The 23,501-nt window shown below is 41.5% G+C and overlaps 1 protein-coding gene across 1 annotated transcript in view; it reads right to left on the bottom strand.

The window, feature by feature from the left end:
- The window catches only part of LOC123760269 (girdin), a 167,659-nt gene that overhangs the window by 36,802 nt on the left and 107,356 nt on the right, over positions 1-23,501 (bottom strand). The window contains exons 20-30 of the mRNA XM_069338200.1: positions 21,198-21,458; positions 20,671-20,844; positions 19,825-19,959; positions 18,639-18,839; positions 17,120-17,265; positions 16,884-16,976; positions 13,874-13,900; positions 5,227-5,299; positions 4,127-4,386; positions 680-887; positions 306-370 (exon numbers count right to left, since the gene is read on the bottom strand). Of these exons, the coding sequence (XP_069194301.1) occupies positions 306-370; positions 680-887; positions 4,127-4,386; positions 5,227-5,299; positions 13,874-13,900; positions 16,884-16,976; positions 17,120-17,265; positions 18,639-18,839; positions 19,825-19,959; positions 20,671-20,844; positions 21,198-21,458 (1,643 nt within the window). The remainder of the gene's footprint in view (positions 1-305; positions 371-679; positions 888-4,126; positions 4,387-5,226; positions 5,300-13,873; positions 13,901-16,883; positions 16,977-17,119; positions 17,266-18,638; positions 18,840-19,824; positions 19,960-20,670; positions 20,845-21,197; positions 21,459-23,501) is intronic.

Below are 23,501 nucleotides of genomic sequence, written 5' to 3' on the forward strand. Positions count from 1 at the left end.
GGGTTAATCGACTGAGCTTACCGACTGAGCTAATCATTTGATGCATCACGCAGTTGTGATTTCTGTGTGTTCTGATGAATTCATGTTGAATGAATGGATACTAATATAGCAGTAAAGGAAAATGTTTGTGTAAATCTTAATGTATAGTGAAGAAAAGGCTGAAAAGACAGTATGCGCAGATATGACAAGTGAGAAAACATGGTACACATATTAAATATTCATTACAAACAGCAAAGACCAGAGCTGTATTAGAGCTAGTCACGAAAGACTTAATAGTTGACATAAAATGCAACAAATTTCTATACCTGTTTATCACCTGCTGGCTTAGTGATGCAGAGGATGTACTGCGAATTGATGCTCGGCCTCGACTCTGGAAAAATACACAAGTAAATACAAGTGTCAAGTGAGATTAAAGATTATTCATGGAAGGTGTAGGTGACAGCTGCAATACCTCCTGAATTGCAAAGGACGATACACAAGACAAAAAGTACAAAAGTTTAAACTGTTTAGTTGACAACCAATATTACTGAAATTGAGATGCCAAATCCTTTCTTGGTACAAGAAAGCATCACAGATATACATAAAAAAGAGAATACAATTTATAATGCTCACAACCTTAATATCTTCATTTCACCATAGCATCATTAGAAACAGAGATATTAAAATACAAATCTCCTACCTGGTTATCTTCTAGAGGTTCAGGTCCCACATCTCTTGTAGGTATGGAATCTGAATCCTCGAGGAGGTATACCGGGCGCCGTGAACCAGCACGACTAAGTTCAGCAGTTCCACTACCAGCCGTCACAGTGGACAATGAGTCATCCTGATGACTGTCACTAGCATCACCTGATCGCACACTTCCCACATCCTCTGAAGATACTGATCCTCTGTGAATCAAAATAAAGACTTAATAAAAATATTTTGTAATTTTTTCAACTTTTGGGATGCTATGCCTTTTAACGCATATTGTATATTGTATTACATTGCATGAGTGTGATCATGAGCTTGCCTGTTGAGTGAATGGGTCTAAGAGACATATCATTCATGTGAAGAGAGCAGTGTGTCGGTCGGGAGGTTGTGTGTTGCCAGTTTGTGTATTTCTGAGAATGCTATTATATTTATTAGTTAATTATATATTAGGGTTATCATTATTCTAGAATGTGTATAATAGTGAAATTTTATGATCGCATATGTTTGGGAGTGGTTACTTCTGTATGTTGTGGGTTAGTTAAAAGTTCTATCAGGTGGTTGGTAACTCTGTGAAAGGGTGTCTTAGAGGCGGGTAAGTGGAGATCGCCACAGTGGCGGTGAGGAAATGGAACAGGAAGGATCTTTTATTAGTTAAGTTGTTGTAGTCTTTTTGTTCTGTACTTATTTGATAATATCTGAGTAGACAAGATACTGTAACAAGCCATACAGTGAATTATATTATATTGTAGATTTAAGTAGTTGCCCAGTGGAGATTTTTGTATATAATAATTCTTAAGTTGTAATATTATAAATTTATACTTTACAGTACTTGAGTTTGTGTCCCTCATTCAGTAAATTACTGGTGCTTGAAATTTTACATCATGGGGGTTTTAGGATCATACCCTAGATCTAATTGAAGTATGATAGGCCTGGGTATAAGGTTAATCCCGCGTCAGGCACGAGCCTATTTCAAGAGCGGAGGTGATAAGACCTTGCCATCGGAACACCCTCTAGCTGCTGGCTTGGACAGCAACTGAGGGGTTGATCAGAAAGGGACATTAAAATCCTCAACCCATTATTTTGAATGATTAGTAATCTATACACAAATATAGCAACATTACATTGAATGTTAATGTTAATAATATAGGCATGGTCATAGACAGGGATACAAACAGCAGTCTCTGGAATCACCACAAGGTTGACTGGAATATGCAGCAGTTGTATGGTGCCCATATCTCAAGAAGCACATCAATAAACTGGAAAAGGTGCAAAGGTATGCAACAAAATGGCTTCCAGAAATGCAAAACAGGAATTATGAGGAGAGGCTTAGAGGCATTTATGCGCAAACGCTAGAAGACAGAAGAAAAAGAGGTGATATGATCACCACTTACATAATAATACTGTAACAGGAATCGACCAAATTGGCAAAGAGGAATTCCTGAAACCAGCAACTTCAAGAACAGGAGGACACAGATTCAAGCTAAGAAAACAAAAGTGCCCAAAAAAAATATTAGAAGTTTTCTTTAGCAAAATTGTGGTATATGATTGGAACAAGTTAAGTGAGAAGGTGGTGGAGGACAAAACTGTCAGTAGTTTCAAAACATTATACGACAAAGAGTACTGGGAAGATGAGACACCATGAGCATAGCTTTCATCCTGTAAATACACTTAGCTAATTACAGTACTGTATAGGATTTTAACAAATCCCATAAAGCAATATTGACACAGTACCTCTTTGACACAGTACCCCATAAAAGGCTGTTAAAAAAGTTGGAGCAACAGGCAGGAGTAAAAGGGAAGGTGCTCCAGTGGATAAGGGAGTACTTAAGCAACAGGAAACGGCGAGTAACGGTGAGGGGGGAGACATCAGAGTGGCGAGATGTCACCAGCGGAGTCCCACAGGGCTCAGTACTTGGACCCATCCTGTTTCTAATATATGTGAACGATCTTCCAGAGGGTATAGACTCATTCCTCTCGATGTTTGCTGATGATGCAAAAATTATGAGAAGAATCAAGACGGATGAAGATAGACAGAGACAACAGGATGACCTGGATAAACTGGAGGAATGGTCTAGAAAATGGCTGCTAAAGTTCAACTCGGGAAAGTGTAAGGTGATGAAATTAGGCGAAGGGAGCAGGAGGCTGAACACAAGGTATCATCTGGGAGGGGAAATCCTGCAAGAGTCAAATAGAGAGAAGGATCTGGGGGTTGATATCACACCGAACCTGTCCCCAGAGGCCCACATCAAAAGAATATCATCAGCGGCATATGCTAGACTGGCCAACATAAGAACTGCCTTCAGAAACTTGTGTAAGGAATCTTTCAGAACCCTGTATACCACTTATGTAAGACCAATCCTGGAGTATGCAGCTCCAGCCTGGAGTCCATACCTAGTTAAACACAAGACAAAGTTAGAGAAGATTCAGCGGTATGCCACCAGGCTCGTCCCGGAACTGAGAGGATTGAGCTACGAGGAAAGGCTAAAGGAGCTGAACCTCACATCCCTGGAAAACAGAAGAGTAAGGGGAGACATGATAACCACCTACAAAATTCTCAGGGGAATTGACAGGGTGGACAAAGACAAACTCTTCAGCACGGGTGGGACACAAACAAGGGGACACAGGTGGAAACTTAGTACCCAGATGAGCCACAGAGACGTTAGAAAGAATTTTTTCAGTGTCAGAGTAGTTAATAAATGGAATGCACTAGGAAGTGATGTGGTGGAGGCTGACTCCATACACAGTTTCAAATGTAGATATGATAGAGCCCAGTAGGCTCAGGAATCTGTACACCAGTTGATTGACAGTTGAGAGGCGGGACCAAAGAGCCAAAGCTCAACCCCCGCAAGAACAATTAGGTGAGTACAATTAGGAAGGTTCCCCGCCGTGTCGCCACCAGTCTGGTATCAGCACCTGTTCGTCCTCGAGTAGTGGTAGTAGTGGTGGTGTATTAAGTGAAATATATACTATAAATTATTGCTACTTTTTACTGGCGTAATGAAGGAATAAATCTATCATAATACAAATAATATCAATTTAATATACTGTATGTAGGGTTGAGAATAATGACCTACTGATAGGAACATATCATTATGTGTATAATAATGTACACGGTACAAAGCTGAATGCAAACGATGAGTCACAATAACGTGACTGAAGATATGATGATGAAACCACACACCAGAAGAAGAGGAGAGGACAACGTTTCGCTCCGTTCTGGACCATTATTAAGTCGATAATGGTCCAGGACGGACCGAAATTTCGTCGTCTCCTCACCTTCTGGTGTGTGGTTTAATCAGCATACAAAACTGACAGGTTATGAAGTACTGTAAAACCTCTCCTACAGGCCATCCACTTGAAGTATTTAAGTATGTAAAGTATATTTACATCACATCCTAATCCGAGTGACTTGCATGAATATAATGAGACCCCATACCTGAGAATTTGGGAGACATAAGAATCAGTCATGGCTGGGGGTAGACTTTTTCTATAATGATTTGGTGTTTGTCCATTTCTTGTTGTTCTTAGTTCCCCACCCTCCCCTTCATGTGATGGTGAAGGTGGCAGATTGGGTGATGATCGACGAGTCTCGGAGCCAGAATCTAGAGAATCATTGGCATGTGATGAAGACCCCAGTGATGAGGAATCTGGACTGTCTCCTCCTTCTTCACGGCCACGAGACCTTGAACGACCAGTCTGAGTCGAAAGCATATGATTAGAAAATTCATTTTTATTATCAAATTTTCAATAACTTTGAAATAGTAGTAAACAGGTAACATTTTAAAATAAATTAATGTGCATAAAGGAAATCTAAACTGTATTAAAAATGTCCTATATATATCCCCTAGTGTCATCTAAGGGGATATACAGTACAGCATATATATATACTGTAAATAATCCCCTTAGGTGATATAAACTTATTTACTTTAAATTACAGAACTATTTTGCTTGTTTCATTTTATGCTTTTTGATGTGCAAAGAGGCAGTAAAAGGTGATAATGCATAGGCACAGGTAAACCAACCATATGCTATTTAATGTTATCAGCCATTGAGACTCGTTCCTCAATGAAGGAACTGCATTTTAAGCACTTTTCATTATGTGTGGACTTTAGATTTAGTTTGTACAGTAGGACATCAGGGCCTAAATGAGGATTTTGAAATTGTCCGTAAGTCTAGATGTTCCCAAGTCATAAGTACATAAATCGGAGACCTCCCTAGGTATCACATAAGGAAACTATGAATGAAGGAAGCAGGTCATATCTGCAAAGACTTAATAAGCAAAAACAAATTACTGTACCTCACATGCATAACTGTGTAAGTGCAGACGATGAGTTGCAATAACGTGGCTGAAGAAATGAAGGCTAAACCAGATGACATGACACGATGACGTTCGGTCCGTCCTGGACCATTATCAAGTTGATTGTGTGGGGTAAACAATCGACTTGATAATGGTTCAGGACGGACCAAAACGCCGTCGTCTTCTCATCTTCTGGTGTGTGGTTTGGTCTTCATAACTGTTTAAGTTTTTTAACTTACCCGAGGCACTTTGTTGATGAGCTCAGTCCCGGCTTTTCTCACTCGACGAACTAGATTGGAGCCAAAGCCCTTCCTAAAAATATATAGTGCATTTGATAACGTATTATAAAATATTAATTTATGAAAGCATCATTGGCTTATTTATCATTAGGATGATATAAGTGTACAACAGACAAAACATTCATAAATAAATGTACTTTTGGGGTAATATTTCATAAACTACTGAAAATTTATAACACAAATGTTACTATTAAATGGGTTTGTAAGTAAATAAAAAGGAATAGAGATATTAAACATGATAAATTACATTATCCAAGCTTTTTAAGATACAAATTCCAAACACTTCTACAAGAAAGAAGACATATACACAGGGCATGCAACAGGGTAAACAACATAGTTCATTCATACAATTACCGAGCTACCGTTAATTATGTAAACAAACTGTGAACAATGTATGAAGAGTGCTCAACCAAGTTTACTACAGAAAATTACATATATGCAGTTCAAGCTCTCGAAGAAAAATTAAATCAATCAAATCCTAATCTGGCTTAAAAACCACAATACAAAAGATGTACATGTTTTTACTGTACCTCAAGCACAACAAACCTAACTTAATCCCCCCCAACCTGGCCTGCTTAGCTGTGTATTAAACAATACTTCACATCTATCATATATAACAAATAATCAAAGTGAAATATTCAAAAGATCAAAGTGAAATTTTCCTCAATGGTTACATCAGAATAAAGAAATATCCTTTATCACCCTGCACTATGCCCCTGTTTAACCCTCTGCACTGTGCCCCTGTTTAGCCCCCCCTGCACTGTGCCCCTGTTTAACTCCCTGCACTGTGTCCCTGTTTAACCCCTGCACTGTGCCCCTGTTTAACCCCCTGCACTGTGTCCCCTGTTTAAACTCTGTACTGTGTCCCCTGTTTAACCCCTGCACTATGCTCCTGTTTAACCCCTGCACTGTGCCTCTGTTTAAACCTTGTACTGTGTCCCTTGTTTAAACCCTGCACTGTGCCCCTGTTTGACCCCCTGCACTGTGCCCCTGTTTAACCCCTGCACTGTGTCCCTGTTTAACCCCCTGCACTGTGCCCCTGTTTAACCCCCTGCACTGTGCCCCTGTTTAAACCCTGTACTGTGTCCCCTGTTTAACCCCTGCACTGTGCCCCCTGTTTAACCCCCCTGCACTGTGCCCCTGTTTAACCCCTGCACTGTGCCCCTGTTTAACTCCCTGCACTGTGCCCCTGTTTACCGCCAAAAAACCCGCACCCGAATATCCAACCAAGACATGCTCCCAAAAATGGCCGTGAACTTACGGACGTCATGGGCACGGGGATAGACCGCAGGTTGTCTGAATTTGATAACCCTGCAGACGACCTGGCAGACCCGAACCCGCAAACAGGAAAGAAGGGAAACCGGATCAACCCAAAGCGCCTCTCCAGACACAGAAGCCGTGACGCGCAAATAACGGCGAAGCGCCGTAACTGGACACAAAGTATGATGCACCCTCGGCCATACCAACCATGCATCAACTACCCACTGACCCTTCTGGAACGCAGCAGTCTCATTCTTCGCCAGAAAAGGAGACGGCTGCAGACGAACAAAATGATCGCCACGGCCGAAAGAGCAGAAACCCTTGCGCCGGAGGAGTGCATGAAGCTCCCCGACCCGACCCCCAGAGGTCAATACCAACATGAAAAGAGCCTTGGAGAAATAATCCTGGACCGAAGGGGCCACGACAAAATAAGGATACGAGAGGTAAGCGAGCACTCTGCCCAAAGACCAGGATGGCTCAGGCGGCATATGAGCAGGCCGGAGGTGAAACAACACACGAGACAGCTCGCAAAATGGCACAGACGTAACATCGATACCGAAGGCAAGCTGATGCGGCTCCCCCAGCGCCGCACGATACGAAGCGACAGTTTTAGGCATAAGATGATGGTCCTGATAGGCCCATGAATTGAGGGACCAGGCGTGAGCAAACAGCACAAGCCTCCCCCCCATCGCCCTGTCAATGGGGCAAACCGCGAAAGGGTTGGCGCCCCTTACGTGACCCAGAACCCCGTGCAGAGCAATCACCACACTGACCAGACAAGGGCAGGACTGAAGGAAGAGACGAACCCGAACCTGACACCAGTGGCCTACCATGACGAGAGGAACACCGAGCCCTGAAACGACCCCTTCGGGAAGACCCCCGTGGGACCCACGGAGAACCAGCAAGTCTGACATCGGACGACAAGCAGACAAAGCAGCCTGGATGAACTGCGCTACGGCAGATGCCTCAAACAGCAGAGGACAAAAAGGCAACGACAACCTAAGAGCCAGAGCCCAAGTAGATTCCACAGAGGAACCCAGCACCGCCTGCCAACACGCGAGTCAGGAAGCATAGAACAGGGAAACTGCATCCCGCAAAAAAGGCGCGAACAGCTTCAACACCACCAACAAACGAGCCACCGACGAACGAGCCGCCGAGGACAAGGCGCCAGACCCCAGGATGGACCCAAGCGTCCTAACATCCTCCACAAGCCAATCCGAGGACAGCTCCAGGAGGGAAAAGAACCGCAAGGCCGAAGCCAAAAGGCCCCGGGCAAGGAAGTCCTCTGCAACAAGCGTCACCGAAAGGGAGGGAAGCTGTACATGGAGCTGAACGACGCCAACATCACGTGAAAGGGCAGGGGCAAACAAGCACTCGTTCAGGTACTCAAGACTGCCCCCCCCCCCCAGGAAAACCTGAACCACCGTGGAAGCTTCCCGCCACTCCAGCATGTGGGAACGACAGAAGGAATGCCAGGCATCCAGAATAAACAAGGGGCAATCCGCTAGCCAGGAAGACTCTGGAACCTCATAACGGAGCCAGAAAGGGAACAAAGTCCCAAACCTGAATTCTGAGGGATCCATCTCCATGCATAATCCGGGTCATGCAGGAGGTATGCTGCAAGGGCAACCCGCACCACACCAGGTTGGATGCGATAAGCCGAAAACCTCCGGAAAGATGGAACCGACGCACCCGGTGGAACACTGAACTGAACCCGGGGAGGGGGCCGACACCAAATCCTACTCGTACGCAGAGGGGGGAAAAAGAAAACCCCACTCCTTATAGCAGTAAGCACCACTCAGAGGGAAGAAAAACCCAGGCAGGGGTCCAGCGGGGCCCAAGGCCCCCAAGTCAGCCCCTACTCAGCCCCTAGGTCCTCCACAGCAGGACCCGGGGCTGAGTCATCTCCCCAAGCACTGACCCCACAAGACAAGGACAGGGCAGCTGCAGAAGCCGGAAGGAAGGGGGGCCCACTGGTCAGATCCAGAAGTTTTGGCCAAGAGACAAAACTCGGAAGCCTCCGCTGCCCCCCCCCTGGAAGGGGCATCCCCCGAAGCTGCTCGAGTCACGCGATCAAGGAACCCCTGCCCCGACTCTGAAACCCTCAGACGTTTCGGGGCCAGAAGCAGGGGAGGGGGGGAAGACCAGAACCAACAACTGGAGGGGAAGGACAAGGAGGTGAGGACTGAACCAGGATCGAAGCGACCCCCACCCCCAAGTCTGGGTCTCAAAAAGCAAAGCGGGGCAGCCTCGGGGCATCCGGGTGAGCAACCAACCGAGCGCGTTGCAACAGAAGAAACCTAGCTTGCAACGCTTGCGCCGCCTGTACCCGAAGAAAATCATTAGAGGATTGGGTAAATTCAGTCACTAGCAAGCAGCACCACTCACAGGACTCAGGGTCGAAAGTGTCACCGACCCAACAGGCAGCGTGGCAGAGGCAAAAACAATGAGGGTCACCCCGAGACAAGGGGACCGAGCAACCCTCAAACTCGCACGAAGCGAGTGGGGACTCCGGGGTCACATCCATCGGACCCACGCGCCCCCAGGGGATTCCCAGGGTCCTGAGCGTTTACTATAATAGGATTCGCGCTCAGGTAGTCCCAGGCAGGGTGCAGCTAACCGGCACCCAAAACTACCAAGCAAACTTCTAAAGCTGAACCCCAGGGAACGTGTACACTCACGGGAACCTAGCAGGGGGCATCACCGAGGAGAACCGTGGAAGGGCAAACACCAGTGGAATAATAGGACAGAACCCCCCACAAGGCAAAAACAAAAAGAAAAACAAAACCCCACAAGAGGACAGCAAACCCCAAGGAACAGAGCCGGCCGCTATGTCGGGAAAAACGAAGCTGCACAGCACCCTGCGCCCCTACCAGTGCAAACTGCCTCTTACCTGCAGGTAACAAGGGAGAATAGAACACCCAAGATCCCAATGAGCGGCCGAAAACCGAACGGTAGAACAGACCAGCAGAGGCAGATCCCGAGGAGCCTGTAGAAGGTGGCCCCAAGCCCCAAGGGCAGTACTTACAGGGCACCTAGGGAAGGTAGCCCTAGGTGCATGCAGCCCAAGTACTGTACTGAAGATAACTCCTGGCTCTCGCACCCCTGGAAACAAACACCACACACGAAGCACAGTACTGTAAAGACACTGGAGCTAGAGCACACGACCCCTCTGCCGATAGCATCAGCCTCAAGAACTGAGGTGTGGGTAGCCGGCGTGAAGGGTCTGGGGCTCCTCCTTTCCCCTCCCGGGGAGGGGGGAGCTGCACAGACAGTGGCGCGGCGACGTGTGACATCATACTAGTTTGGTCGTTTTCTGTTGGGGAGTTCTATCCACTAGTTCGGCTTTTGGTAGCAATTTTAACCAAAATAGGGGTTTGTTTTGGGGCCCTTACCTTTCTGGGTGCCTAATCCGGTCGATGGCAGACAGAATGCTTCCAACCACATGGAGGTTTCTATAGGCCATTGCTCTCCTTGCCTCTCTGAGGGGGCTCGATTCTGGCCGTGGTCCCTGGTAGGCCTAAGAACTCCATACACATGACAGATGCCAAAGTCTGACATTAGCATATCAGCCTGGGATAGCTCCGGGGAGCCGACGGGGCTCCCCCCAGAAATAACATTCAGAAAGTTCAGAGACTTGCATCAAGACTAATAGCAAAAGAAATGTTCATAATGTACAATATTCTGTACTCTAAAACACTGACTAATTGTACAATGACCAATGACACTCTTCCAGATGAAAAAATGTTGGTCTTGAGATTACAAGTGGAAACTGGAAATATAACTAAGCAAGAGGGATGTAAGGAAGTACAAAGCCCTTTACTGTACAAGTAGTAAACCGATAAAATGAACTGCAGGAAGAAGCATTCGAGGCAAATTCAATCCACTTTATAAGTAGATATAAGGAAGCGGAGCATGTCGAACTAGTAACCCAAAAGTGTGGTGGAAGGTTCCAGAAGCTAATCCTCCCTACCGGCAAGTACTGTACGAATAGATAAGACCTAAAAAGGCACATGTGAATCCATACATATGTACACATGTATGTATCTATATACCAACCCACATGAGCATGGGGCACCCTCCACACAAGATGAAATTCAAATGTTATAAGAAAAAGAGTCATGTAGGGTTGGGAATGTGTTTTGCCAGATGTTAATAACTCTAGAGGACAAGCCCCAAGAGCTCGCAAGTTTTTCCCTCCATGCATACACAGTGAAATAAGAAAATACGCACACACACACACACACACATGGTATAATAGGGCATGTATGGAAGTGTAGAAACTGAACAAAAGGGCGTGGAGGAACTTCCGGAATAACAGAACACCAGAAAGCAGAGAGAGATATCAGAGAACCAGGAATAAGTACGTCAGGGTGAGAAGAGAAGCAGAGAAAAGTTTTGAAAATGATATAGCAAACAAAGCCAAGACCGAACCAAAGCTACTCCACAGTCACATCAGAAGGAAAAGAACAGTGAAAGAACAGATATTGAAACTTAGAACAGGCGAGGACAGGTATACAGAGAATGACAGAGAGGTGTGTGAAGAACTCAACAAGAGGTTCCAGGAGGTCTTCACAATAGAACAAGGTGAGGTCACTGTGCTAGGAGAAAGGGAGGTAAACCAGGCGGCCTTGGAAGAGTTCGAAATTACGAGAGAGGAGGTCAAGAGACACCTGCTGGATCTGGATGTTAGAAAGGCTGTTGGTCCAGATGGGATCTCACCATGGATACTGAAAGAGTGTGCAGAGGCACTTTGCTTGCCACTCTCCATAGTGTATAGTAAGTCACTGGAGACGGGAGACCTACCAGAAATATGGAAGACGGCGAATGTGGTCCCAATATACAAAAAGGGCGACAGGCAAGAGGCACTGAACTACAGGCCAGTGTCCTTGAATTGTATACCATGCAAGGTGATGGAGAAGATCGTGAGAAAAAACCTGGTAACACATCTGGAGAGAAGGGACTTCGTGACAAATCGCCAACATGGGTTCAGGGAGGGGTAAATCTTGCCTTACAGGCTTGATAGAATTCTACGATCAGGTGACAAAGATTAAGCAAGAAAGAGAGGGCTGGGCGGACTGCATTTTCTTGGATTGTCGGAAAGCCTTTGACACAGTACCGCATAAGAGGCTGGTACATAAGCTGGAGAAACAGGCAGGTGTAGCTGGTAAGGTGCTCCAGTGGATAAGGGAGTACCTAAGCAATAGGAAGCAGAGAGTTACGGTGAGGGGTGAGACCTCCGATTGGCGTGAAGTTACCAGTGGAGTCCCACATGGCTCTGTACTCAGTCCTATCTTGTTTCTGATATATGTAAATGATCTCCCGGAGGGTATCGATTCATTTCTCTCAATGTTTGCGGACGATGCTAAAATTATGAGAAGGATTAAAGCAGAAGAGGACTGTTTGAGGCTTCAAGAAGACCTAGACAAGCTGAAGGAATGGTTGAACAAATGGTTGTTAGAGTTTAACCCAACCAAATGTAATGTAATGAAGATAGGTGTAGGGAGCAGGAGGCCAGATACAAGGTATCATCTGGGAGAGGAAATTCTTCAGGAGTCAGAGAAAGAAAAAGACTTGGGGGTTGATATCACGCCAGACCTGTCTCCTGCAGCACGAATCAAGAGGATAACATCAGCGGCATATGCCAGGCTGGCCAACATACGAACGGCATTCAGAAACTTGTGTAAAGAATCATTCAGAACTTTGTATACCACATATGTCAGGCCAATCCTGGAGTATGCAGCCCCAACATGGAGTCCATATCTAGTCAAGGGTAAGACTAAACTGGAAAAGGTTCAAAGGTTTGCTACCAGACTAGTACCCGAGCTGAGAGGTATGAGCTACGAGGAGAGAGTACGGGAATTAAACCTCACTTCGCTGGAAGACAAAAGAGTTAGGGGGGACATGATCACCACATTCAAGATTCTGAAGGGAATTGATAGGGTAGATAAAGACAGGCTATTTAACACAAGGGGCACATGCACAAGGGGACACAGGTGGAAACTGAGTGCCCAAATGAGCCACAGAGATATTAGAAAGAACTTTTTTAGTGTCAGAGTGGTTGACAAATGGAATGCATTAGGAAGTGATGTGGTGGAGGCTGACTCCATACACAGTTTCAAGTGTAGATATGATAGAGCCCAATAGGCTCAGGAATCTGTACACCTGTTGATTGACAGTTGAGAGGCGGGACGAAAGAGCCAGAGCTCAACCCCCGCAAACACAACTAGGTGAGTACACACACACACACAGTAACAGGAATTGATAAAATCAATAGGGAAGATTTCCTGAGACCTGGAACTTCAAGAACAAGAGGTCATAGATTTAAACTAGCTAAACACAGATGCTGAAGAAATATAAGAAAATTCACTTTCGCAAACAGAGTGGTAGATGGTTGGAACAAGTTAGGGGAGAAGGTGGTGGAGGTCAAGACCGTCAGTAGTTTCAAAGCGTTATATGACAGACAGAGTGCTGGGAAGACGGAACACCACGAGCGTAGCTCTCATCCTGTAACTACACTTAGGTAATTACACATACACAAGAACACACTCAAACAACCAACAGAACATTTGAACTCACTTCAAATTGCAGTAAAAAAAATAACAATGAACCAACTAGCACTGCAAATTTATGATAAAAAAAAAGGTTTTCCTGAAAATCTTACAAAAACGTATAAACATTTCTAAATTTTGCCTTTAACAAATGGAAATAACATTGTAAAGAAGTGCTATTAATTACAGCCATTAGGAGTAGAGAATCACATTGCTTTGACCATGCTGTCCCTACAACTACACTACAGATGTACAAGGCAAAATCACTTCGATAGAGAAACAGATTTGAGCACATTTGCCTTATGTCAAGCGTTAACCACTAGTAATTCCAAAAAGTCAGAAAGTTACAACATTCAGAGGCTCAATTATAAATAGTCCAGATTTTGGGGTACATTGAAGAAAACAGATGAAAGGTGAAACTACAAGTTTGTACATTACCACTGATTCTACATGTGTCGTTCAAGGAAACATTTTAACGTAACAATAATTTAATTTAACATAATTGAGAATATTTCACAGTACTGCATTTAATACACTAAACATTCTGTTTTCTTTTCAAACAAATATCTCCTTCAAGTTCGTATTACAAAGGTTTTTGGAATTCTGACATTAACATACTTAGCAAGTACAACATACCATATACTTTTTACTTGATGTATAATCATCACTTACAAGAATCAATGAATACTACATGCATTGAATCTTAAGACGAGAATCAGTAGTAACATAACATGGTTGCAACACTGAGCCTACTAAACATCTCCCATGTTACTTACGAATACGGCACACAGCCCGGTGACAACCTATCAGGAGGAATATTCCTTCTTAGATCCAACACTAAACATCACTCTTAAAAAGATTATCAAACTCTTCAGACCAAGTTTGTGCCGAGGATAATGTTAGTCTCTGGCAAAGGTAATATAGTATGATGCAAGTCTACACTAAAATCATTGAAAAATTAAACTAAATTTAGGGCAGCTACAGGTTTACCTCACACAAGTCATCTTGTCTTCTCACTAATAAAAAAGTGACTGACTTTGGGTTAATTTGTAAAAACTAAATCTGCAACAAAAGTAAGGTTAAGTTCCTAGTTACTTAATTATTGAAGAGAAAGCAGCAGCATTTCAGCAAATATCTACAACCCCTTCACTGCATCCCCAGCAGCAAGCCACAAAATGCTTAATATGAGAATATTACCTTAGATAATAGCAGCAATGTAGCAGTCAAAATAAAATTTAACTAGCAACACCATAATGTGTGTAGGAAACTCTCATTTATCAGTTAATGCATTCAATTCCTTCCCAAACATTTCAGTCACTGACTACCTAGTTTCAGTTGTCAGTGGATACAGAAAGTTTAAAACATTAGTTGAACAATGTTTTCACTTGTATGAATGAACAAAACCAGTGTTTGAAAATAAATATATGGTATGTGACAAGTGCGCTCTAACTTCATATGGCTAACACAATTATTAATGGAGTGCTAATTGTTGAATGATAGCACAACAGAAAATTCTCAACCACTGTCACTCTCTGAGAAAATTCTCAACCACTCCCTGGTGTCCAACCACTTGGGCTGGATGGTAGAGCAACGGTCTCGCTTCATGAAGTCGGCGTTCAATCCCCGACTGTCCTAGTGGTTGGGCACTATTCCCTTCCCTCCCGTCCCATCCCAAATCCTAATCCTGACCCTTTCCCAGTGCTATATAGTCGTAATGGCTTGGCACTTCCCCCTGATAATTCCCCCCCCCCTACTCCCTCCCTTACAGCATGGACCAAACACCTAAATCTCTTCATGTGTTAAAAGTTTACAGCTACACCAAAACAACTACTGGACAGGCCACTGATTTCACTAAGAAATGAAAATCTCTAAATTCACTATCATCATTAGTAACACACTAGGATTTACCATACTAATGTGCATTTAGGTAATGTATTTACCAGAGCCGTCTTACCGCATGGGCCCAATGGGCACCTGCCCGGGGGCCACCATGAGCATAGGGGCCGTCACGAGCATAGGACATGTTCATTATGGAAGTAGAATGTTTAAATATTTTGGTCTTGTTGCAAGTACACTTATAATATAACCCTACATCCTGGTGTGGGACTAAATATTAAATATTTAAGATATATATTTCGAGGTGAATAACTCTTTCAGCAGAAATGAAGCCTAATGTTTTGAGTGGAGCACAGAAGAGGAAGAAAGCTGTAGAGAAGGAGAAAATAGGAAAACTCAAAATTAACATTGTGGCTCAACACAGGTGCAATGATAGCCACTCATACCATTCCTTCAGATAAAGCATCCACTCCTGCAATGTCAGCCACTAGTACTGTTCCTTCAGATACAGCATCCACATCTACATCCATTCCTGCTTTCAATCATCCAGTTTCAGCAGACATTCCATCATTGCCTGTTGCTGCTGCTGGTGATATTTTACAAGAGGAAATACCTAAATGTGTAACAGTGAAGGAGTTTGCAATCCAAGTGACAGATCCAGGGCTATGAAACATTAATGATACTAACATGATAGATTACTGGATTCGTATTGGGTCCTCATCATGTTACAATCATGATAGCAACCTTTCAAACTCATGCAGTGTATAAAACAGCTGGAGTAGAGAATATGAAGGCAAGGTATTTATCAAACAATGTGAGTAGCAGAATGGTGAGTATGTAAAACATGAATGGCTACTCTATTTACCATTCCAAGGTTGTTTGTACTTCTTTGAATATCGCCTATTGTCCAAGAAAGAATCTCCCTTTGCTACATTGGGATTCAATGACTGAAAGCACAACAATGTTATTGTAGAACATGAAAATGGAGAAGAACTTGAAAGTGCATGACAGGTGTGGTTTCTGTAATTCACTTTCTTGCCTCCAGAGGCTTGCCATTTCGTGGAGAACAAGAGCTGCCGAGTAAATTTGACCCTCTCTTGGAAGAACATCTCAAAATGTGTGGAATGGTGACCAACTGTACAGGAGAATGTTCTTTTTCAAGATTGAAACTTATACAAAATCAGCTTCATAGCACAGTGGGGCAGCATTGTTTGAACTGGCTTTCACTCATGTGCATGGAAAATGACATCCTGAAGACCAATAACTTCAAGCCAATAATAAAGCAATTTTCTGAAAAGAAATGCTGCAATACTAAGAAGTTCATAGTAATTTCATATTGTGCCATCTACTCTGTGTAGCTTACTGAGTATTATTGTATTTTTCAAACCTTGTGTATTGTTCAAATGTTTATCATATTGATTAGTTGCTGATCTACAGCAAGCTTTTGATGTTTTAACACCAGTTTTGTTGAAGTGCTAATAAAATAAATATGTTTAATATTATCGACCATTTACTTTTTATTCCTATGAATGGTTGGCGTAGGGGCCCCAGCATACTGGTGTGCCCAGGGGGCCCATAATGGTATTAAGATGGCCCTGGTATTTACCTTGCTTCACTCAATACAAATTGTGGAAATAAGAAGTACTAGTACTCTAGTTACTTACGAGAATGACCAATATATTTATGTATATACAGCATGTACAAACAACAGGTAACCTCTCCCACCTGGCATCTTTACTGCCTATTCTTTCAACATTTATGCACAATGTCCAAATCAGACTACAATCATCATTCTTCTAAATAGCTGTTCTGTGCCATGTTACCATAGCTTGACAACTATTAAAACAGTATCTATTACCCACAGTATAATGCCAAACACAACCATCCGTCAATATAAGGCAACGGTGGCTTGCCCGCCACCATTATTTATCATAACTAATTTTCCCTTACTTCTTAGACGGAGAGTTGTCCATGCGTCGGTATTGCTCCATGATCTTCTCCTCTAATTTCTCCTTTCCTCGTCGTAGATTATTCAGTTTATCACTACAAGAATTAAAATTCATTCATGGCCTTGTAATAAACACATATGGAAAGAATATTTCAATTTTTATGAGAAACAGCTATGAATGTTTTACATAATTATAGGAGACATAAAAATCCTAGCAAACTAACAGAGGAAGACTTACGTGAAATTTTTCTCTTCTTGGTGGAAATGTTGTTTGTCTTCCAGTGTTTGGGTTAGGAGATCATGGTATTGGGTCAACAGAAGTGACACTTGAGACATAAGTGACCGTCTGTCCTCCTCAAGCGTTATATTCAAGGTCTGAAGCACCTACAAAAGCAAAACCGTGGTTGGTAAAATCATTTCTACATTACAATATACCATCAGTCTCAATCACCTGATCTTATTGAAACATATAAACATTAATTATCTTATACAGTAACTTTTTCTTCTTTGAGGAAATACTTAACAACTTTGAATGAAATTTTGGCATTACAGTTTATATATGTTTTATATAAAAATGAATATTTAAAAGGGCAATTTGTATTAAAATTTTCTTGAAGTAGGACAAATACATTTATGCAATTCTACTACTGTATATTGTATAATAAACACATTTCCTCAAGTATGTGACAATTCCAAGATACGTAATTTGAAGATTAGTTTCAGGTATTTGTAGTTATACACTGTATCCATTAATAATAAACTCAAGCTCATATATTACTGAATAAACACTTAAATTCTCAGCAGCTTTCCTGTAATTAATTAACAGCATGTCAATAACTCTGAACATTATTACAAAACAATAAACACATTCATTTTAAGACCTGCCCACTTGTTATTCTTGAGATTTCTCCACAGATTTCTTTTCTCTGTGCATGATTAGTGGCCATATAACAAACTATTGCAATACTATGTTGACCAAGCCACACACTTGAAAGTGTGTGGCTTGAATGTGAAATAGTATAGCAATACCATTTCATGTATGTAATAGTATACAGTGTAATATAGCTAATGTATATTTGTAAGTGAACATTACCGTAATTATTTCACATACTGTTGCATTTAAATAATAATATATAATGTTGACCAAACCACACACTAGAAATTGAAGAGCCTGGACCATCATTAAGTTGACTGTGATAATGGTCTAAGATGGGCCAACTTGACAATGGTCTAAGATGGGCCAACTTGATAATGGTCTAAGATGGGCCAACTTGACAATGGTCTAATATGGGCCAACTTGACAATGGTCTAAGATGGGCCAACTTGACAATGGTATAAGACGGGCCAACTTGACAAATGGTCCAGGACGGACCAAAACGACGTCGTCTCTTCAATTTCTAATATGTGGTTTGGTCAACATTTTTCAGCCACGTTATTGTAACTTTTCATCATTATGTTACTATTATTATGTAACAATAATATTTAAGAGTGTTGTGCTTGAATTTTCCCAAGCTAATACAGCCTGGTGACAGGATCAAGGTCCTATAAGCAGCCTGCTGTTACTATATGAAGTATACCTGACATTGAACAAATCCACAAGGGCCGTGACGAGGATTCAAACCTGCGTCCGGGAGCATCCCAGACACTGCCTTAATCAACTGAGCTACGACAGTCGATTCAGGTTCAAATCCTCGTCACATTCCTTGTGGATTTGTTCATTTGATGCATCACATTAGTGTGATCTCTGTGTGTAATACCTGACATTTGTTGGTGAGCTTTGACACTTCAACATCTAAAGCTGCCATCTGATCTCGAGCATCGTTTAGTTCTCCCCGAAGCTCTGTTAATCGAAGTTTCACAGTGTTGTTCTCCGTTTTGACAGCTTTATAATCGCTCTGTAGTGACTTGTACTCTGTTCGTAACTTCTCATTTGCAGAGAATAAGCTTCGAAAGTCATCCTAAAATAAAAATTAATGCAGTAATTAATCAATCATCATTATGAACATGCATATTTTACTTATCAGTATCGATGCAAAATCTACAAAAGATTGCATTAAGCTTATCTGACAACCTCGCTTGATATCAGCTATTTTATTACAAAATTGCATTTATCTTTTCTATTATTATACATTTTCACACATTCAAGGAAGTAAGACAATCATTCCAGTGTTAAAAAATTGTTCACAAATAATTATGCATACAAAATTTACCATAATTTTGATGAAAAATGTAATCAGAATTCATAAATATTACTAAACATTAACAAAACAGAATTTTTGTCATACTTATTATCCAGATAAAATATGAATAGAGTTTGAGAGGACATGCGACGAGAGCACATCAAAAATATCTAGTGTGTTCCCCGACATAAAAGTTATTAAATATCAATATGCATAACTACAACTATCACTGAATTTTTACAACATATGCTTGAACTGTACTATGGTAGGCAAATACAGTATAGGCATATTATCTGTATAGTCAAATTATAACACTGTATTATGCTGGTGGACAATACATTGCTATACAAACAATGTGAAATACAGACCTCCATTTCTCCTAATCAGGAGGGCAAAATATAGATAAAATAATTATTTTGTTTGACATCACAAAATAATGTAACAGTTTATTTATTTTGAAATATTTACCAAAGTATGGTCACAATACAGAACTAACCTAAATTAATGAGCGATAATAATAATAATAATAATAAAAATAGCAAGGGAAAGTGCCAAGCCATTAGTCTATATAACACTGGGAAGTGGTCAGGAAAAAGATTTGGGATGGGACGGGGTAAGGAAGGATGGGGCTTTAACTCAAAATACTTACAACAGATTAAATTTACATTGACCAGAAACAAATTGGCAGAAATATAACCATCTGTGGAACGGACAAGATAAAAATCCGCCAGAATTAGGAAGACAAAAGGCAAACATACTCTACCTTGAGCCTAGAGTGCTCACTTCGCAAGTTTGCCAGTGAGGTAGAATCAACTTTAAGTTTAGACATTTCGTCCTCCAAGGCTTCTCGAAGTTTGAGGAGTTCATCTTCACTAGCCGACATATTACTCTGCCGTTCCTGCCAATATATAATTAAAAATTTGAATTAGCACAGCTCACAAAATAAACCATATCTAATCTGATTAGCACAAAACATGAAAAAATTAAAATTGTGTTCAGTAAACTGTAGCAAGATACGTATTATTATACAGCATGATCAAAATGTACAAGATAGCAAAAGAAGTACAGTACTGTACATCAAGTGGATTCAGATGCTGCTTTCTAGGTTGTGAAGGGACAACAAAATGAAGAGACATGGATTGAAGTTTGGACCATCTGGAACCAGATGAGCCAGAGAAATAAGGAAATATTTGAAGACAATAGGAATGATACACAAGGGAGGAAGGGAGACAGGAAAAAAAGAGCCAGAATCAAGTTTATGAAAGCAACCATTATTCACAGTTTCAAGAGCAAGTATGACAGCATACTGGAAATCACAAGAGGTATAAACGCATTAGGTACAATAGCTGTGAGGTAGGGCTCTAGAGCTGGACCTTGATTCTCTAGACATAAATAGGAAGGCATAATTTGAGAGAATTTTATCATCAATATCCACATTTTAAATTTTGTGAAGTGGGGAGGGGAATATTGAGCTGAACAAAACAAATTGCATGTTACCCGTATATAAAACCTTGGAATAGCTCTGGAACCAATGTAGTTTGGAATTTTCAAGTTGTTCTGCACTATGCAAGTATTTATGTCAAATATTTAATTTTGTGAACAGACTAACCTTCAACTCCTTCTGCTCTTGTTTTAGGCTTCTGTGAGTTGTTTTGAGATTATTGTGCTCCAGTATAAGACTGTCATATTCTCTGGTCAACTGCTGGTGAAGACGCTGGAGAGCCTCATGATCAGACACGAGCTGACTGAGCCGACTGCCACGTTCATCACAAGAACGACGCACCTATGGAATTACTATATTAATAATTGTCATCCACACTTCCCTGAAAATAAACACTTGATTGAGTGTCGGCCTCACATGCATGGGAGTCCACGGATCAAGATCCATATAGCTAGAGTATGGTTTTAAATAGGTACAGCATACATCACTGAGTTTGGTGGCACTATGAATTAAAGCGCCATTGCTAAGACAATGAACTCGCAACTGCTCTTAAAGGCTATAAACAACTTATATACAGTACTATATAGCCTAAGTTACTGACTAAACTAAAGCAAGCTTACGAGAAATGATTTTACTTCAATCTTAAGAGATAAATTTGTATTCGTAATTTATTCTAAATACTACAATAAACTAACCTTCTCCTTTTCAGCATCACTTTGAGTGGCAGACGACTGTAAAGCAGAGTTCTGAGCTATGAGCGATGCTGACTGTGACTGTAGTGTTGTGTTCTCCACTTGCAGGCGAGCATTCTCCCCTTGCAACTTTGCATTATGCTGGGACATGACTGTGTTCTGGTTCGACAACGACGTCACTTGTGACTGTAGTGCACACACCTGGTCTCGGTAACTGGCCGTTTGGGACTTGAGTTCCATAATTTCACTTTCTAGGCTTCCCTTCTGTAACACAGATTAACGTCAGATTTGCAAACAGAAATATCTAATTATTGTACATATGGCAGCTTTTTTATGAAATTTGTATATGTGCATGTACTGTATATGTCATATTTATGTATGAATTTCTATGTGTAAAATTACCTGAGTGACATTACCCAAATCAAGTTTAGGAAGGAGAGATATGCTCATCATGTCTCATCTTCCCTATAATGCCTGTCATAGTTTTGAAGCTTCAGATGGTGTTAGCATACACTACCTTCTCATTTACGGTAATTTAACCCTTCTACCGTCACTTTTCCAATCTAACACCTGCAGCCTCTCCTCATAGCTGTTATGTTCCGTGTCCAGGAGCCATTTAACAGTATATCTTTTCATCCTTTCTAATATAATAATATGCTTTTTGAGATATGGGCACCATATAACTGCTGCACATTACAATTTGGGTCTCAAACGTCACAAATTTGTTCATTACCAGTAAGCATTTCTCCATCATTATAATGAAATGCTATTTTGAGGTTGGCCTAGGTAGCATGGGAAAGGTTTTTCTTATTGTGCCCAAGATATATGATCCTTTGGTGACTTTGGTATCTATAATTACCAAAGCAATTATCCATTTTACTGCGTAACATAATAGAAGTGGGGTCCCTTTACTGCGTAACAAAATAAAAGTGGGGTCCTTTGATTGTTTCAAGCGTAGTTTGGACACACTATATGTATGAACGAGAGTGGGTGGATATAAATAGGATTTGCCTCGTATAGGCCAATAGGACTTCTGCAGTTACCTTCATTCTTATGTTCTTATGTGTAGCCACAACATTAGCTAGGTACATAGCATCCTGCCCATCTTACAATGCTGTTTTCTAGCTTATGAAGCAATTTGACATCCTCTACCTTTTCATTTCATTTATTCCATTTTTCTACAACTCTGTTCACATAAGTATTTGTTTGGCAAATTGGTATCCTAAGTCTTAAATTGATGCCCTCTTATTGTCAATATTGCAGGTTTCAAACATTCATATACACAAATATACATATGCTATTGAATATGGCAGAGTGAGATCATTGATTTTAGTACAACTCTTCTCTATATTTCTTATGACGTTCTTCACTTGAGAAGGAAGTTGAAAAATTAAGATGCGAGGACAACCGATGAGTCACAATAACGTGGCTGAAGACAAAAAACTATAGATAGGAAAGACTAAAAACTACTGATGGTTTTGAAAAATTAACTCTTACAAAGTTCACTTTACAGTTTAGTATAGCCTAAAGGCCTATAGCCAGGCCTGATCGAGGACCGGGCCACAGGGTCGTTGAGCCCCAAAAACATCACAAGGTAGCCTTATGCTAAGAGATGTGTTTCATTGATGCTAATCAACATTTTCAAAGGCAGAGTAGAAGTGAATACAATTTAGCTGGAGCAAGTGAATAGATAACAGATTTGGGTGTAGTAAGGTGTCACATGGGCCAACAGGCTCACTGCCGTACTTCCTATATTATTATGGTGGATGGAGCAGTAAGTTGGACGTCACGTCTTGAAGATGGTAGAATATAACCAGGTGTTAGTTCAACCATCTAACACACTGTTAAGGCTCAATTTCCTTCTCAAGTGAAGAAGAATATAAGAACAAATAGAGAGGATTCCTGCTAGAATGACTGATCTCACCCCCTTTCTGCCATATTAAATAACCTACGTCTAAGCCTGATACCAAAATATAGATACATACATACATCACACACACAAATTCATAATAGATGAGGTACCCATCAATGCCCAGGTCTCTTCCCCCCCCCCCTCCTCTTTCCTCACCTCTTTTCCTCTCTCCTCCCATTTTCCATTCTCTGCACCCCCTCTTTCCCCAACATAAGCCCCTCCCACCCTCTCCACCTTTCTCTCCCTCCCTCCTGTCTCATTCCATCTCTCTCTCCCCCCCCTCCCCTCAATCTCTCTATCTATATCTATATCTATCTATATCTATCTATATCTATCTATATCTATCTATATCTATATCTATATCTATCTATATCTATCTATATCTATATCTATAT

Source organism: Procambarus clarkii, chromosome 39 (genome assembly GCF_040958095.1).
Source record: "Procambarus clarkii isolate CNS0578487 chromosome 39, FALCON_Pclarkii_2.0, whole genome shotgun sequence".
Classification (NCBI taxonomy): Eukaryota; Metazoa; Arthropoda; class Malacostraca; order Decapoda; family Cambaridae; genus Procambarus; species Procambarus clarkii.